The sequence below is a fragment of the Epinephelus fuscoguttatus genome, linkage group LG17 (genome assembly GCF_011397635.1).
Source record: "Epinephelus fuscoguttatus linkage group LG17, E.fuscoguttatus.final_Chr_v1".
NCBI classification, from domain to species: domain Eukaryota; kingdom Metazoa; phylum Chordata; class Actinopteri; order Perciformes; family Serranidae; genus Epinephelus; species Epinephelus fuscoguttatus.
The window spans coordinates 20,356,547-20,375,667 of record NC_064768.1 but is presented as its reverse complement, the minus strand read 5'-3'; the positions used below and the strand labels follow the sequence as shown (position 1 = coordinate 20,375,667).

Below are 19,121 nucleotides of genomic sequence, written 5' to 3'. Positions count from 1 at the left end.
AAATAAAATGTATTATTATTATTATTATTATTATTATTATTATAATAACCCAACCCATGAGCTATTAGATGGCTGCATCCATTGTTTGAACTTTCAGAAGGGAAAACAGGTCATGTATGTAATTTGGGGGGGGGGGGCACAGGGAACATGTCCCCCCGCACTTCCCGTATCTGTGCCCTGTGCCCTCCACCCTCCGCGCAGCCGTTACAACCGTTCAATGCATTTTTAACGTGGTAACGTGTTTTTCCGAGCCGTCTTTAAACGCACCATGAGAAGGCGGCGCCAGGTGGCATACACACGCTGTCATGTTGTGATCTGAATCAATCACAGACCAGACGTGTGCTATGTTAGATAAATGATGACTAATTAATAGATGCCAATATATCAAGTTAAGATAGTTAACAAGAATACTAATGTTATTGTTACCTATCTTAAATCACTTGCTAGCTATTTTCATGCTAGGAATAAACCCACTCCTCCTTAATTTATGCACAGAACTTGTGCTCACTATTGATTTGCACATATTTTTTTAATCTTTATTGCCACAATAGAAAGAGCAGGGTCAGGGAGGAGACAGTGGCACAGAGATACTGCAAGGTCCTCACCGGTGAGGAGAGATTATAACTGGCTGAGAGAAAATATCTATAGCATAAAAGTGACCAATTGTGCAATTCATTTCCACAGCTATGTCACCACTACTATTCTTAATTCTATTTCTAAATTTTGCTTTGCACATATATTATCTATATTATTGCAATAGATAGAAGAGGGACAGGGAGAAACCAGGCAGGTATCAGGACAGGCACCTGACAGCATCACCAATTATCAGCCCAAGGCTTCACAGGTAAGGAGAAATTATAACTGGCTAAGGAAATGTCTGTAGGATAAGAGTGACTCTAAGATTAATTTTCACAGCTATTTCGGAACTACTCTTATTTAAACTCTAAAATGTTTTTTGTCTGTATTGTAATAGCAATACTACTGCATTATTTGTGTTATTAAAAGCAGCAGGTATAGGTCATGCCATTTTTCTTTATCTTGATCAATTTTGCGCATCTGTGCTGTCATATTTGATGATGTGTGCATGCAAAAAAAATTAAAGCTACATTGCATCCCCCTTGTTAAAAATTAACAATTCGACCACTGCATGTATGTGTGGATGTGTGGAGACACTAAGTTGATGAGGCGTTGTATCCCAGATGGGGCAGCCGGTACTTCATTTGGACAGACTGGTCTGACAGCACGTCGAGTGGGCTGAAGTGCTGACGCACAAATGCATTTACATATACACAGCAACGCTGCTGGTTAGCGGCGAGAATATGCTGTAAAGCAGCCATGGTATCTCACACATGTGTGATGTGGCAAAGCCTTTATAGAGAGTAGCGGGTAGAGCGTCCCTTGATGAGGTTCCAGCTGAGTTCAGTTACACCTGTCAGTTGCCTGGTATCTGTGAAATTGGTGGATGTGTTTGTGTTATGCCCTGACGCATTTTTTGGGTGCGGTAAACTATCTCATGTGCATGCAGATGTGGGATATGTGCGGACAAATTATGATAAATGATAGTCATGATGATTCATTTTATTTGTGTGCCTGATGTGCAACGCACATACAGGAACACACTTGTTATTCTGCTGCTGCTTTCTGCTGCTGTCTTGACAAAGCGCTCCGGGATGCTTTCACTTTCAGTGTCTGTGCGCTGCAGTTGCACTCCTGTCAGATGTCATTTTCACTTTGTGGGCAGGGTTTTCAGCTGCAGCTCATTCTCATGCTTTCACTGGGTGCAGCCTATTTTATTGCAACTTGCCAACGTACGGCATGTGGAATGCCTCATGCAGTTGTCTGATTGGGCAAGTGAAAAATACATGAGATGTCCAATGTAATGTCATCTAAAAATAAACTTGCACCTTTTACGTGTACAGTTTAGATGGTTAATGAACAAATTTAGTTGGAGCCCTGGCATCATTGGACATTTTAACAAACATTGTAGATTTCATCACAGTCACTGTATCTTTCATTCTTTCTGTCCTTTATTTTTTAGGATCCCCTCCCTCTACTGAAGTCCCTGCTGGTCCTTATCCACTCATGGTGCAATCAGATGATGGACGGCAGGTTCCTGTTGTGCAGGCCTATGCCTTTGGAAAATATCTGGGTTATCTGAAGGTGACCTTTGACAATGCTGGGAATGTGGTAAATGCCACAGGAAACCCCATCCTGCTGGACAGCAGCATCCCACAGGGTAAAGACACCGAAACTAAATCTGCTTCTCTTGTTCCTCATTTAGTTTTTGTGTCAGTCTGATCCACCTTAGATATGAGGTTAAATTGTTCCTGTTGGGTGTTTCATTCCCTCTCTTCATGTTGTAGGGAGAAATACTTTCCTAAAGCCCTTTTCAGGCATGAAATACATAACATTGCTGATGAGGTTCACCTTATCAGGTCTGACCTAAGCATTCTCAGGTGTGTTTAAATGCTTGCTGGTCACATGACCCATTTCGTTTTTTCTTTTTTTCTTTTTTCTCTTTTTTTCTCTTTGTCTAAGCAAGACTCAAAAAATACAAAAACAATACAATTACATACATCATGAAGTTGAAAAAATATGCATCAACCATGGTATAAGTTAAAAACATAAGAATTTCAATGCATGAATAACCCAGTCTACTTACACAATATTACACAAAGCGAGGATAAGAGGTAGAATTACTACAAAGAGGCACCATATGAATAATATACATTGATAATATATATCCTGCAATTCTATCCTTTACTCACTACTCCGCAGATAGTGCAGGCTCGACTTTCCTTACATAGGACAGTACAGTTTTCTTAAGCTTTCTTTTATGTATCCTACAGGGCAAAAAAGAAACAAAAACAGGTTAAAGAAAACAACTCAAATCCTGTGAATCATTCATTCCAAAAGGTTCAACAGTAGACAGTTCATTAATCCAAAACGCTTCCCTTCTCAGGAGCTGCTTAATGATGTTCCCCCCTCTTGGATTAGGCAACACTCTTTCAATTCCAATGAATCTAAGGGAAGCTGTAGAACCATGATTTTTATCTTTATAATGTCTTGCGATGGCGTAATCAAAATTATTATTTCTGATTGCCGCTTTGTGCTCAGCAATCCTCAACTTCAGATTACGCTTTATACCAACATCCCACATGAAGGTGGCCTAGAAGCCATGGACTTTTACCTGGAACCTAGAAAAGATGTTCTCCCTGCCGAACTGCTGATGATATTGACAGAGTTTATTCTGAAGTCTAATTACTTCATATTTGATAAAAAATATTATTTGCAATCTCAAGGCACGAGTATGGGGTCACCTTTTGCCCCTAACTATGCAAATTTGTATATGGGACTGTGGGAAGAAAAGCATATATTTAATAACAACCCATTTTCTGGTAACATTTTGTTTTTTCGCAGATTTATTGATGACATTGTGATGGGATTTGTAGGCAGTGAAGATGACCTGAAGGCATTCAATGTTTACATTAATGGGACATATCCTAACTTGAAATTCACTATGGATATAGTCAAAAAGAGATTCATTTTTTAGATCTATTTATTTCTGTGAATGACAACAGGAGATTGGAGACATCTATCTATCGTAAAAACACTGATAGAAACACTATTTTACATGCTACTAGTTTCCATCCTGACCATCTCATTAAAAATATCCCATACGGGCAGTTCATAAGGTTGAGAAGAATATGCAGTAATGAAGAGGATTACATCATTAAGACTAAAGAAATGGCTGAACGGTTCAAACAAAGGGGATATGACAAATCCCTTATTGACAGGGCAATTGAGAAGGCTAACGAGAGGGAGAGGGAGAAATTATTATACCCTCCACCTTCTCAGTATGAAAATGTAAACAGAACCACCTTTGTGTCAGAATATTCTACAGTTTCGAGGCAAGTCAAACAAATTATCAATAGACATTGGAAAGTACTAGAATGTGACCCGAGCCTAAACCATCTATCTGCCTCCAGACCTCTATTTTGTTTCAAGAGAGGCAGAAATGTGAGAGACATTGTTGTCAGTTCCATGTATAGTGAACTAAAACAAACCAACTGGCTTTCTCAGCAAGTTTATGGAAATTATAGATGTGGAAAATGTGCACATTGTGCCAATACATTTGATACAAAAACATTTAATCATCCCCATTCCGGAAAGAAATATAATGTAAAAGAATTTATCAATTGTCTTTCCACTCATGTAATTTATGTGCTTATTTGCCCATGTGGCTTGATGTATGTTGGTCAAACAAAGCGTAATCTGAAGTTGAGGATTGCTGAGCACAAAGCGGCAATCAGAAATAATAATTTTGATTACGCCATCGCAAGACATTATAAAGATAAAAATCATGGTTCTACAGCTTCCCTTAGATTCATTGGAATTGAAAGAGTGTTGCCTAATCCGAGAGGGGGGAACATCATTAAGCAGCTCCTGAGAAGGGAAGCGCGTTTTGGATTAATGAACTGTCTACTGTTGAACCTTTTGGAATGAATGATTCACAGGATTTGAGTTGTTTTCTTTAACCTGTTTTTGTTTCTTTTTTGCCCTGTAGGATACATAAAAGAAAGCTTAAGAAAACTGTACTGTCCTATGTAAGGAAAGTCGAGCCTGCACTATCTGCGGAGTAGTGAGTAAAGGATAGAATTGCAGGATATATATTATCAATGTATATTATTCATATGGTGCCTCTTTGTAGTAATTCTACCTCTTATCTTCGCTTTGTGTAATATTGTGTAAGTAGACTGGGTTATTCATGCATTGAAATTCTTATGTTTTTAACTTATACCATGGTTGATGCATATTTTTTCAACTTCATGATGTATGTAATTGTATTGTTTTTGTATTTTTTGAGTCTTGCTTAGACAAAGAGAAAAAAAGAGAAAAAAGAAAAAACGAAATGGGTCATGTGACCAGCAAGCATTTAAACACACCTGAGAATGCTTAGGTCAGACCTGATAAGGTGAACCTGATGACGCTAAACGCAAAACGCGTTGTTCCCTTCATTAAATTTCGATAGTAAAGTCCATGTCAGTGTGCGGAGGAATTTTTTTGCATATCTTATGACTCACGTTCCTGCTTCCTACCAGCACCTGACGATCTGTGGCTGTGCAAGGAGATTTCATTGATTCCACATAACATTGCTGACTTTATCTGTCTCTTATATGAATGACTGAATGTCTTGTCCAGATCCAGATGTTCTGGCTGACGTGGAGGAATGGAAAAAGGGTCTTGCCAACTACTCGACTCAAGTGGTGGGAAACACTCTGGTCTTCCTGAACGGCACCCGTGTGGAGTGTCGATTTGGGGAATGCAACCTTGGAAACCTGATCTGTGATGCCATGGTAAGTATTTAGTGATGATAAATTTCACAGTGCAGAGACCATGGCACATACTAACCTAAAATAAATGGACTGCAAATGAAAACTAGCTTTGAAGGAGCAATGTGAAGGATTTAATGGCATCTAACGGTGAGGCTGCAGATTGCAACCAACTGAACTGAATAAACCTCCCCTCACTCCTCACTTGCAGCCAACTACACAAGGTGCACATAACTTTCGACTTGTCAGCTGAACCATAAAGATGACATTTGTGTGTGTGTGTGTGTGTGTGTGTGTGTGTGTGTGTGTGTTTATGCGCTTTGTATCATTCTTTGTCCCCTCTCTAAATTTGGAGGTTAGCAAAACTATTTGTGTGTTGTTTTTTGTTGCTGTTGTTTTTTTTACCTTCAGCAGCAGTTGATGGATTTGTAGTTGCAGGGCAGATAATTGATCATTAAATTTAATCACAAAAATTGCTCAGGAATGGCCAGAGAAACATGACATTAAGCTCAAGGTGTTGACCCGGTCTTCAAATTCCCCAAATCCCAATCTGATCGAGCATCTGTTGCACGTTTAAATTCCTCCTTTAAACTAGGCCATTGAAATGACTGTTAGAGCATATTACAAGGAAACAGCTGAGAAACACCAACTAATTATATAATGACTGGCTTGTGACAAGAAATAGGTCAAAAAGAACAGTGCATGCAAAACGGCCCAAAAATCTCACAGAGCTAGAAGCCCGTTGCAGGAAGAATGGGTGACAATCCCCCAGACAAGAATTGAAAGACTCTTTGCTTGTTACTAAAAGTGTTTAACAGCTTTGATACTTGCCAAAGGGGGCGTTACTAAGGGCTGACCATGTAGGGTGCACAAACTTTTGTGTTGGGCCTTTTTCCTTTTTTGTTATTTTGAAACTGGAGTCCACCAATAGTTGATGACAATGGGTAACATCACGGTAGGTATATCAATTATTTTTTATAGCTTGTTAACAACCCTTCAAATTAACCTTTCACTTCCTCCCATAAACTAGGCCATTAAAATGACGTGTAAGAGTATATACTACATCAAATACTTCATCATCATAAATTATCATTCCTGCTTACTGGAACTAGGTGTGCCGTTTGGCCAAAATGCCATAATGGTATTTTGGGGTGCCCTTATGGTAATCTGGTGGCAAATCTGCCTTCTATCATACAGAACAGATCTATCAGTCAACTCATCACACTCTGTTTCCATCTTCAGTCTAACATTTGCTAGACCCACATGTTAAAATGTCCAACTTTACAGCAGAAATAGACATGTTTACAGCCTGGTACAAAAAACACTTTTGGTCCTAGTTTTGGTTAGATAATGGCTGTCTGTGAATAGTGTCCTTAGTTTCTCCTTTTTTGTTACTTTATTTTTATTGATTTTTAAACATACTTTTAAAGTAACAAGAACAAAAATCAAACGAACAAACAAATCACACATAGCTGCCAAACATCATCTTGTAAATAATAAGAGGACAGAGTCCCAGTGTCTTTGATAAAAGGAGAGGTCGTGAGCGTCCTTAGTTTCTTAGACAGATCCACCCCTCACTCCTCCCTAGCACCAGCCTCTCATCTAAATATGGTTACCTCTGTCTCCAAAACACAGAGATGGTGACAGGCAAAATGCCAAACTCGAGGTTTCAAAACAGGAGTCCACAAATAGTCGATGACAATGGGTAACAGCTCAGTAGCTACATCAGTAATTTTTACAGCCTGTTAACAACTTCAAATTAACCTTTAATTTCCCCCTTAAACTAGGCCATTAAAATGACTAAGTGTAAGGGTATCTTCCAGGTAAGTAACTGACACCCACTGATTATATGACTGACTTGCCACAGGAAAGAGGTTTAAGAAAAAATATGACCTTCTTTCAGCCAAAAAAAAGCTAGAGGCAGAGTGACTTCAGGGTGACACAAACATTGTATTGCATTACTCCATCTAACAAGAAAAAAAGCACCCTTTTGGCATTTAAACATCTTTCCTTGACCCCCTCGTGACCGTCGAGACTTATACCACTGCACATCAGCCCTCTCATTGCTATACATATACACCAGTCAGCCACAACATTAAAACCACTGACAATTAGTGCTGCACGATTTGATAAAAATGTGCAATTGTGATTATGGTGGACAATATCGCGATTTGCAATTGCGATTAAAATATAATTACAGTATATAATATAATAAATAAATGGTATCATGAGTCTTTTTGCTTGATTCAGTGTTTCCCTACATTATATTAGGGGGGCATTGACCTCACATAGTTATTGTTATGGACAGACAGTGTGTCAATGACCATCAACAGACTGAGCGCAGTCAAACACGCTGCTCACACAGCAGCGCAGCACGGAACTGTACACACAGCGGAGCGAGCCTGTGTTGCGTTCAGGCGTTGTCACGTAAATGACAAATTCCAGCACACCATAGCACAACACAGCAGCATGTCAAGTGGGCCGAAACCGAGCAAAACTGCTCAATTTTCCCTGTGACACTTACAAATGTTTGCTTAACTGTGCTTGGATGTTGTTTTATGAGGCTCTGGCGGCTTTCAGTTGTCTCTTGTCTTTAACGTTACACGGCTCGGCTTTCTCTCGCATGCACTCTTCCTACTTTTCCCTGTGCTGTGTTGTCTCAAGTGTTGATATAGATTGGTCGTGTTGCTGCGGGACGTGGCGACTTTAACTTTTACACTTACACAGCACGTCTTTCTGTTCACCGTCGCCGTACCTGAATCCAAAGTATCGCCATGTAATAGACGTTGCGTTTTTTTCGCCACCAACTCAGGCTGTTCTTGGTCGAGCTCATGCTCTTCTTCAGCATCTGTGTTTGTCACTGCTGCACGCCGGCTGCACTCACCAGGATAGCTTGTGGGCGTGATGTCAACAAACTCCACACACTACAGGAGAGGCAGTCACGTTCACAGGCACACACGTTAACATTTATTTACATTAAATCACAAATCGTAGCCTTTTATGTGGTTATGTAACTGCACAGCCTGACATCGCGATTGCAGTTGACAATGCAATGTTCTGCTGGGAAATCTTAGGTTCTGGCATTCATGTGGATGCCACTTGACATGCTCCACCCACCCAAACTCTGTTGCAGACAAAGTACAGCCCCTCATGGCAACAATACTCCCAATGGCAGTGGCCCCCCAGCAAGATAATCTCATGCCACTTCACAAAAATTTCTCAGGAATGGTTGGAAGGATGTGACAAACAGCTGAAGGCGTTGACCCAGTCGCCATATTCTCCAAATCCCATCTTTGGGACCTTTAAATCCATTCTTTAAACTAGGCCATTGCAATGACTGTTACATCATCTTACATGGAAACAGCTGAGAAACACCAACTAATTATATAATGATTAGCTTGCTACAAGAAAAGGTCAAGCAAAACAAGATGATCTATCCCAGCCAAGTACTCTTGAAAGTCTTAAAGGGATGTGATGAAAGGTGCATGGCACATATCCAAAAAGTACATTCATACACACACAACTCTCACACCATAATGAAGTACTGATAATATTGCATATTTGTATATTAATGTCATAGTAATTATTTGTTACATACATGCAAACAGATAAGGTGAAGGATAGAAGGACAGAGAAAGAGAAAGAGAGAGAGAGAGTTATTTGCCTGATGAAGTCTGTCTTAACCTCATTGTCTTGATCAAACACATAGAGATCTGAGAAAATGAAAATGTTGGATTGTTTCAGCTGTCAGTAAAGACTGCTGAAGGTGTAAGGTGGTACATGTGGTCACTCATCTTGAAGAATATCATTAGGAAAACTTAAACTCAGAGCTCCTCACAGTACTGAATCTGCATCACAGAAAAAAAACTAATGACCTTCTAGCTGCTGACTCCTAAACCCAGCTGCAGCTTTTGACATAGTAGATGATTTTATTCACAGGTTAAACCTAAGGGTGGGGGTTGCTGGTTTTACCCTAAACTGGTTTTCTATATATTTATCTCACAAATCATTCAGTGTCTCTGTTAGAAACTCTGCCCCCTTGTCCTGTGGTGTCCCCCAAGGTTCCAAACTTGGTCCAGTCCACTTCTCCATCTATTTGCTTCCACTAGGCCGCATAACTTTTCACTGTTCCATGGATGATATACAGATCTGCTACCCATTGACACTAATAACTACAACAAACAAACCAACCTCAATTACTGTCTTCAAGATGTCAAATCCTGTATGACTACAAATGTTATTTAGCTTAATGAGAGCAGAACCAATGTTATGTTATCTGGACCACAGCGTTTGACTGACGTCATTTCTTCTCATCTTGGCCCACTGGCCCCCTCTGTTAAAACACATACAAAAATATCTTAGTCATGTTAAAAATGTAGCAGCAGTGGTTTTGACAAGGTTAGGAAAGAGGGAGCACATTACTCCATTCTTGCCTTCATACACTGACTGCCTGTTTGCTACAGAATTGATTTGCTGATGTTTGTTTACAAGGTGTTAAATGGTTTCGCCCATTCTTACATCACAGAACTCATGTCCCCATATCACACTGTCAAAGATGATCTGATCAAGGACTTCAGTCTGTCCAGAGATCCAGAACTAAAGGCCTTTGCACAGCAAGTCCGTATTTTAGGTCCTAAATAATTGCTTGTTTAAAAGTAAATGCGAGAGGGTTAGAACGATAAATAGAACGATAAAACACATTAGAATAAATGTGCAAGGTTTCTTTGTGTAATGGTTTTTATTAGATGACAGACTGAAAAATGCATACTAAAAATACGAACTTGCTGTGCAACAGCCTTAAGTGTTGTGGGGACTGGACCTTCTGTCACTGCTCCAGAACTGTGGAATTCTCTTTCTCACACCACCTGGTTCTCCCCCAATATGGAGGTCCTCAAGAGTCATCTCAAAACACACCTCTGCTCATTAGGTTATATTAACCAGTTCAGGTATTTCATTATTAGTCATTATTATTAATCATCACTCTGATTTCCTATCTCTTCTGTTGTTCTGTCTTTTGATTTTGTTTTCCTATGCGTGCTGTAAAGCACTTTAGATCAACTGTGTTGTGTGTAAAGTGCTATATAAATGAAGTTGATTTGATTTGTCAGTAGTTATTAACACATCTCATTTACAATGGTGGTCTATATTTTCTGGGCTGCAGGGGATTTTTCTCGCAATAGCACGAGTGGCCGAGGGAAAATATTAGATGAATGTCTGAGTGGTGGTACTGCATCAAGCCCTAAACTAGAGAAGTGTATTCAGAAGAGTACTGATCTCCTCCAGGTGGTTGTGGTCCATCTATGGCACAGCCGCTGCAACCGATCATGGCCACTCTAGATAATGCCCACAGCGCAGCAGCAACCAATGGAATTGTCCCTCCTGGCTTTCCTACATCAAGATGGCAGCAAATTTAATAACAAAAGGGATTTTGTTCATCTCTCATCATGCTTTACCTTGGTAGATCATAACTTATCAGGTATAGAAATGATCTGCAGATGGTCTGGTTCAAAATGAGACAAAACTTTTCTATAGATGTAAGTTTTTGAAGCACGAAGGCTAGAATGTGTCCTGCAACAGATGGTAAGGCTTGTTGTTTTTAGCCTAGACGGTTTACGGAAATGCCTTTCGCTGCATGCTTTTTCTACAGGATTTTTGTGAAGTACCTACCAGCTAGTTGAGAGGAGTGAAGAGTCAGTAGTTAACGATGGTATAAAACAGTCAATAAAACGAGTGTAAGACAGTTGTGATTCACCACAGCAATGAGAGGTAGAGCTAATCATACATCTATGGATTAGATGCTTTGTGTGGTCCGGTGAAAAGTTATTCTGGGTGACAGTAGTTCAGAATTCTAAAATACAGGATTTAAGAGTAAAAGGTAAAATTGTCAAGTGTTTATGTAACATTAAAAATGAAATGATAGAAAACAGCGATAACAAACTATGCAACCTTAACTTTTTGGGGGCAGATTTGGAGGGGATTGTAGGAATAGTGGGACATACACTGCTTTACAGTTATTGTACTAGGTTAGAAATAATATCCCTGTGTGACTGAGACAGTCTGTTTCTCACTTCCATTATTCAGGTTGACAACAACATCAGGTTCTCAGACAGTATACAGTGGAACCATGTCAGTGCCAGCATCTTCAACGGAGGAGGTGTCCGTGCGTCTATTGACGAACGTGCCAGGAATGGTGTGTCACTCATTTTCATGAAAGTAAAATAAAACAGAAATATTTTAGAATCACAGACAGCTGCAGCTGATTTAGATCTCAATAAGACCAGGAGGGACCACATTAGTCCAGTTTTAAGATCTTTGCACTGGCCTCCTGTGTGCAAAGAATGTGTATTAGAGTTGGTTCATAAATCACTGAATGGTGTATTTCTGGTCTGCTGTGCTGTTATGAAGTGTCCAGACCTCTAAAATGGTCAGATGCAGTCTGTTTCCTGTCCCCAGAGTCCAAACTAAACGTGTAGAAGTAGAGTTTAGTATTTTCCACATATCTGAAACAACCTAAACTTGAAGTCTGCTTTGACCCTCTGTTCTGTAAATCAGGGCTTGAAGCTATTTGTTTCCTACTGCACTTTTGTAAGTTAAATTTGGGACTTTTTATTCATATCTTGCACTGTATTTTACTGTTTAAAACATATTGCTTTTCCTCAAAGTAATGCTATGCACAATTATTAACAACTGGATGTTATATGTGCTAAATGTTTTGTCAGAAGAACTGAATAAAGCAGTGCTATGTGTTTTCTATAGGTTCAATCACCATGGAGGACCTGATCTCTGTCTTACCTTTTGGAAATACATTTGACCTGCTGGAGCTGAATGGCTCCACGCTTTTTAAAATCTTTGAACACTCAGTGAGACGATATGGCCAGAACTCAGGAGAGTTCCTCCAAGTGTCAGGTATCTTTTACTGTATTTTCACATTATTTGTGAAATATTTTTAGAATATTTTGTTCATGATGCAGTGGCTTGGATGGCTCCATAAATGTGTAGAAATACAGTACTCATAGGAGTAGGCAGCTCTGCAACAGTGACACAGCAGCAACACTGTCTGTGTGAACACCTCGTGCATGCGAGCGTTTGGAGTTGTTTTTGTGTTCTAGTGTGGACAGAGATATTTTATGTAACGAAGGTTGTGTGGACAAAATAACTTTTTAAAATGGAGTGGAAAAATATCAATTTGTAAAATATTTGAATACATGTAGACAGGGCCGTAGAGCTGCCGGTAGGTGGATTTTTTTGGACTTTGATACTCTGCTACTGACATATTTCACTTGGTACCTCAAAGATAATCAAGGTTGATCCTTAGACATGTGTTGATGGATAAGTTTCCATGTCCTCAAACAGGAATTCAATTAGAGTTTGACCCCTCTAAACCTGAGGGGAATCGAGTGACAAGCCTCAGCATCCTCTGCGTGCAGTGTCGAGTTCCTTGCTATGAACATGTTCAGCCGGAGACGGTTTATAAAATGGTGATGCCATCCTTCATAGCGCAGGGTGGAGATGGATTCTCCATGATCCCAGATGAGAAGCTTGATCACACTACTGGTGAGGTGTTTGTTTTGTGTTTGATGAATTTGTAATAGTATTTTATATTTGAAACTGACTTCATTTTACAACATTATTTCCTTCTAGGGAATTTGGATATTGCAGTCGTGTCGGAATACATCATGAAAAATCAGAAAGTTTACACGCCTCTTCAAGGGCGCATTAAGGTCCTTAACTCAACTTCTATACAACCCACTCCTCTCAAATCAACTTATGGACAGACCACTCCACTCAGCAACTCAGCTCTTGGACAAACCACTCCACTGGTTATTCTGGTCTCACTTGGGCTGCTGTGGTCTCTGTGTGGGAGCATGGAAGGCTGACTTTAACCAGAAACACAACTTAAACTCTTTCTCTCCTAGTGGAGCACAAGTCATCCACAATTCTTCTCCAGTGCTCACTGTTTCGGGCCACTTTCTGCAGTTCTATCTTTACTTCATTTCCTTGGCCTCTATGTCTGGTGACCTCCTCCATCTGTTTCTGGGTGTTCCTTGTTATCTCTGCCCTTGAGGGTTTCATATTAGAGCCTGTCTGGTTACATTGATTTTGGGCTTCCGTAGGGTGTGTCTGATCCGACCAACTCCACTTCCTTTTCCTCATGTGGGTGTCTGTTCTCTCTTGGTTTGTTTCCTCCCACACATCTTTATTTCTGATGGTGTTTGGCCAATGTATCTTACAGATGGTTTTTGGGCACTTGGTGACAAAGGTCTGGACTTTGTTGGTGGAGGATTTTGTTATTCTCCATGTTTCTGAACCATGGAACAGCACTGATTGAACATTGGTGAGTTTGGTGAAATGGGCCTCAGTGTAACAAAAGCTGTTCTGAACTTTCCAAATTGGGCTTGAATGTCTGCATCTGTCCCTCCACCCTTGCCCACAACACCTTTGAGTTAGGTGAAGCTGGTCACGTCTTCTAACTCTGGTCCTTCCCGTCAGATGGAGTCATTGCTGGTGCTGTTGGTGTGCATTACCCTGGTGTTGTCTGTTGATGGTGAGGCCATTCTTGGCAGATGTTGTTGCTAGCAGGTCTGTCTTTGCTTGCATCTGTGGGTGGGTGGATCATGTTAAGGTTGTGTCATCTGCAAAGTCCAGATCATGTAGCTGGGACCACAGCATCCACTGTATTCCACATCTTCTCATGATCCAGTCCACTACCAGCAGAAAGAGCAAGGGGGACAGCAGGCAGTCTGTCTGATGCCAGTGGCCATGGAAAAGGTTCTGTGAGGCCGCCGTTTTGCACGGCTCTACATGATGAGTGTTGGAACATCGTCTGATGAACTTTGCTGTGTGCTGTGACGTCACATGAGAGCCCAAAGGGGGTTATGTCCAAGCTGTCAGAGGCTCTCTTAAAGTCTGTAACTGTGATGTAAAGAGATGTGTTCCAGAAACAAGAGAGGACAGAAAATGTTTTTTCAAACAAATTGGACATGAAATTGAACAACAGGACCGGTGAATGTAACTCTTAATGGGACTGAAAATCTCACTTCTGAAAAATAATATGATTTTACTTTTCATTTTATCAAGCAGGAGATCCTGACATGTCTTTCTTGAAACATGAAATGAAAACACTCTTAACACAGTAGTTTAGGTCTTAGATTTTAAATTTTACTAGTTTTAATGTTTCTGGGGAGACAATTTTAAAAATATTGATGCATCACAAAGGTGTTATTGCTTCAAAATGAACATGGTTTGAGTCGTATTAGCTTTATTGACTCATTATAGTCACAAATATTTGTAAAAATAAACCACTAAATTATGCACATCTGACTTCTTTTGCACTCCAGTGACTGTTAATTTCTTCATTGCAGTTTATTTTGCATAAATATCTTGCACGTTAGTACTGGACTAGGTGTTGCGTGGGGCTGCCCCCATGAAAGTGAATCATCAGTCAGAGACCCCACAGTCAACTGAGATTAGTCCAAGTTGAGCAGTCGTTTTTATGTTGTTTCTTTTTTGCTATTAAGTTTGCTGAACAGTGTACTTCTGGGGATGTTTTTGTCACCAGATTTTCACGCTATTTGGTACAGGGAGCTGCAGGCAGTGGCACAGATGAAGAGGCTTTGCACTGTAGGGCTCTGACACAACATTGTCTTCACTCTTATGCTTGGAAGCCCCAGGCCTGTACTGCAGACAGGCCATTCTAGTACCCACACTCTTTAAATTATGAAGCCACGCTGTTGTAACATGTACAGAATGTAGCTTGGCATTGTCTTGCCTGAATAAACGGGGATATCTCTGAAAAAGACGTCGTCTGGATAGCAGCATATGCTCTTCTTCAAAACCTGCATGTACCTTTCTGCGCTCTTGGTGCCTTCACAGATGTGAGAGTTACCCATGAGGCCACTACCACATACCATCACAGATGCTGGCTCTTGAACTTTGCACTGGTAACAGTCTTGTTGGTCCTTTTTCTCTTAAGCTCAGATGAAACACCATCCATGATTGCCAAAGACAATTGTAAATGTGGACTCGTCACACCACAGCACACTTTTCCACACTTTGTGTCAGTCCATCTCAGAAAAGCCTGCGGCATCTCTGCATGTTGTTGACATATGGCTCTCACTTTGCATGTTAGTCTTAACGTACATTTGTAGATGCAGTGACAAAATGTATGTAGTGACAGTTGCTTTCTGAAGTCTTCCCAAGCCTGTGTAGTCATATTCCTTATGCAATCATATTGGTTTTTAATGCAGTGCTGTCTGAAGGGTCAAAGTTCATGGCCATTCAATGGTGGTTTTCAGCCTGGCCTCTCGTGCAGATTTTTCTGATTTCTCTGAATCGTTTGATGTTACTATGGATTGTAGATCCTGAAATCCATAAACTCCTTGCAAATGTTTGTTGAGAAACTGATTGACTGTTTCACCATGCTGTTTTCACAAAGAGACCGTCTTTGCTTGTGAACACCTGACCCTTTCGAGGGTGCCTTTTTCAAACCCAGTCATGATACTTTAATCTGTTACCAATTCACCTGTTTACTTGTGGGATGATTCAAACAGGTGTTGTTGTTGTTTTAGCATTCCACTACTTTCCCAGGCTGTTACTGCCCCTGTCCCAATTTTTTTTGGAATGTGTTGCAGACCTCACATTCAGAGTAAGTGTATGTTTACAAAAACAAAGTTTATTAGTTTGAACTGAATTCAATTGGATAAAGGTCAAAAAGGATTTGCGAATTGTTGCATGCTATTTTATTTACATTTTACACAGTGTTCCAAGATCTTTGGAATTTGGGGTTGTAAATAAAGTTGAAATATATTTGGGATAATTGAACCTTAGAATATTTTTAGGTGTAAAAAGTATCAACTTAGTTTTTATTTTGTGTTTATTTTTTTATTTTATCTTGATATATCAACAACTTTGTGTTTTCTGAATAAGTTGTCTTTCAGTTTTGCCTGCCTGCTAACTGCAGGTTTTCTTCAGTGCAGTAGCAACTGTATAGATACATCTTATGTTCTTTATGTAAAAAGGTTTTTTTGTGTGTGTGAGGCGGCAACGTACTGTACTATGAAGTAGCTAATATTTGGGAAATAAAATCATTCATGGGTTGTTGGGTTTTTTTGTTTTGTTTTTCTTATAGAGAAACGTGGAAACGAAAGGGATGGCAGCATCCTCATTAGTGACATCATCAGAAGACGAGAAGAAAAAGAAAAGCAACTAAACAACCCCAAATGAAAGCAAAGAAATAAGTAATACATAATATCGATGAATAATAGTACTTAAGAAATAAAGAAGATTTTAATGTTTTTGTGTCACCCAGCATGCCTTATTGTTTGTGTATTCAGAAAGTAGGAATGAAAAAACAGCTCAGACTTTGTTGTTTATGTGTAAATAAATGAGTGAGAATGGGAGAAGAGTGGAAACTTCATTAAACAGCCTGCGGCTCCATTCATACAGTGTAAGTAAAGGATGAGGAGAGTGTAAGAAGAGGAAACTGTGTATACTTTATAATACTGCCCATGCCCTCAGTCTTAGTGTAGTAAAGTAGTAAAAGGTAGGAAGAGGAAATTGGGTACTTCTGTTGTAAAGGTCAGCATTAGGGCCTTTAAATAATGCTTTAGGGCCTCTTTCTGTCACAACTTCATAATACTGCGTGTGCCTGCAATCGTAGGATAAGAAGAGGGTAAGAAGAAGAAACTGTTGATACTTTATAAACCAGCCTGCACCCTTGACTTTACAGTGTAGCAGGAATAAGAGCAGCACATACCTGGTGTTACTGTCTATACAGTGGGTATCACCCATCATTCAACTCAACCTTGGAAAGTCATAACATTGTCACAGCTGGTAATTATGCATGGGCGTGTGTGCCCACAATAATATGCCATTAATGAATGGCAGGTTGATCAGCATCTTACTTGGCACAAAACAAAGTCTCATAAAGCAAAGAGCTGAAATGCATTTTCCATACAATAATTAATCAATATACATGGCTTTGGCTTTGTTTAATGTTCAGTGATAAAGAAAATTAAGAACAAGAAGAAAACAAAAGAGTTTAACTAACGAAAACATCTCCAGTCTTTCATAAGTGAACATCCTCCTTTTGCATACTGTCTCTTTATCAGCAGGTGTTGAGGTCTCTTCAGTCTTCACCCTGCAGAGGACCATTGGAGGCTGCCGCAGCTTTTTGTCGTAGAACATATGAAACTTGTTTCATAACACAAACAATTATATAACCAAAATCCTCCCCAATGCCCTCCTCCTTCCTAACATGCTCTGTCACTCAGTCTCTCCAGTATATAGTGACGGCAGGTCTCGTTTAATTCATTTTACAGAAGGCGCAGATAGATGCAAGAGAGAAAGATTCCTGCAGGTCACTTGAGAAAAAACAACTCCTGTCCCCATTTCCTACTTCAATATTTTTGTGCACAGGTCACCGCAAAGAGATGAGAACAGTACGCCCGGAGCAGAATGCTCTTTATCGGCTCTGCCTCCTCCTCCTGCTGGGCTTCTTGGTGTCCACTTCAGCAGCCTGGGACCTGGTTGTACTCCACACCAATGACGTTCATGCTCGGGTGGAGGAGACCAGCGAGCACTCCGGGAAATGCAGCAGCAGCAGTGGGTGTTTTCCCTGGGTGGCCCGGAGAGCCACGACGATCAAGAGGATCCGCAGCAACGAGAACAACGTGCTGCTGCTGGACGCTGGAGACCAGTTCCAGGGGACTGCCTGGTTCAACCACTACAAAGGAGCTGAGACTGCGTATTTTATGAACGAACTGGGGTATGACTGCATGGTAAGAAACACAAGGAGAGAGTTATTAAGTTACTTAAATCTTTGCAGTATTTTAAATCTTGATAGAAGAATTAATCCTGCACTGTTTTCTGTGGAAGAGATGAATGACATGATAAAAAGTCAGTATATGTTCAGAAACTACTGAAAGCAATTGAGGAAAACATCTTATAAATAAATAAATGCTGCAAATAAAACATGAGCAAATTGAGAAATGCATTCACCAATTTAAAAACATAAACGACATGGAGAAGTGCTCTGCAAATACACAGTACTGCAAGTTATACAGAAGAAAACCAAAGTTACCTGAAGAAATTATAAGATTTAACTGAGTGCTGGGACCATTTATGTTTAGGATTGTAAGTAGCCTTTTGGCTGTCATGGTGTCCACACTGTTAGTATGCAGATAGAATCCATGGACACATCACTACAAGCAGCCATCATTGGTGGAAATGCTGATGCTGTCACTTCACTGGAGGGCTACCTGGTCTTCAACTATTCAGGTTTGAATAGTCAGATGGGTGGCATTACTGTTACTGTAATCCCTACATTCAGCAGGGCAGCCCCCCTTTCAGCTGAGAGAAGTCTCTTCCTACCTCCAGGTAGTGACCTCTGTTCATCCATCACTGTTGTAAAAACTACACTGAGAGTTAGATTCTGTGTACATGTACTACAACATTACATGTATCACAGCAACAACAAGGCAAATTACCTGTTTTACCTTCTGAAAGTTCAAACAATGGATGCAACTGTCTTCCAACTCATGGGTTGGGTTGCACCTGGAAAAAGGTGTGGTATTTGAGTTTAGGTTGTGGTGACTTAATTATAGTTAATTATATTGAAAGCATATGTTTGCTGAATGAAAGTGCAATGGCTGATTTATTCGGCTACTTTTGTGAAAGGTTTTGCAGAAAGAGTTGAGAATATCGAATTGTGTGTGGAAACAGCTGAATAGTGTTTTGAGAAATGTGTTGGGTATTAAGGACTCATATATGTCTGCACTTGTGTTTAAT

General features: G+C 40.1%; 1 protein-coding gene across 5 annotated transcripts in view; it reads left to right on the top strand.

Annotated features, from left to right (window-relative positions):
- Positions 1–18,302, top strand: part of LOC125905187 (snake venom 5'-nucleotidase-like) — a 30,308-nt gene extending 12,006 nt beyond the window's left edge. Inside the window, exons 5-11 of one of the 5 annotated variants that reach the window (XM_049603077.1) lie at positions 2,039–2,236; positions 5,203–5,357; positions 11,415–11,523; positions 12,090–12,239; positions 12,687–12,887; positions 12,975–13,054; positions 16,462–16,607. In XM_049603077.1, coding sequence (XP_049459034.1) covers positions 2,039–2,236; positions 5,203–5,357; positions 11,415–11,523; positions 12,090–12,239; positions 12,687–12,887; positions 12,975–13,054; positions 16,462–16,542 — 974 coding nt within the window. In that variant the 3' untranslated portion in view covers positions 16,543–16,607. Of the gene's footprint in view, positions 1–2,038; positions 2,237–5,202; positions 5,358–11,414; positions 11,524–12,089; positions 12,240–12,686; positions 12,888–12,974; positions 16,608–17,750 lie in introns of those variants that run through there. The other 4 variants (XM_049603075.1, XM_049603078.1, XM_049603076.1 and 1 more) reach the window with 4 other exon arrangements.
- The last annotated feature ends 819 nt before the right edge of the window (positions 18,303–19,121 follow it).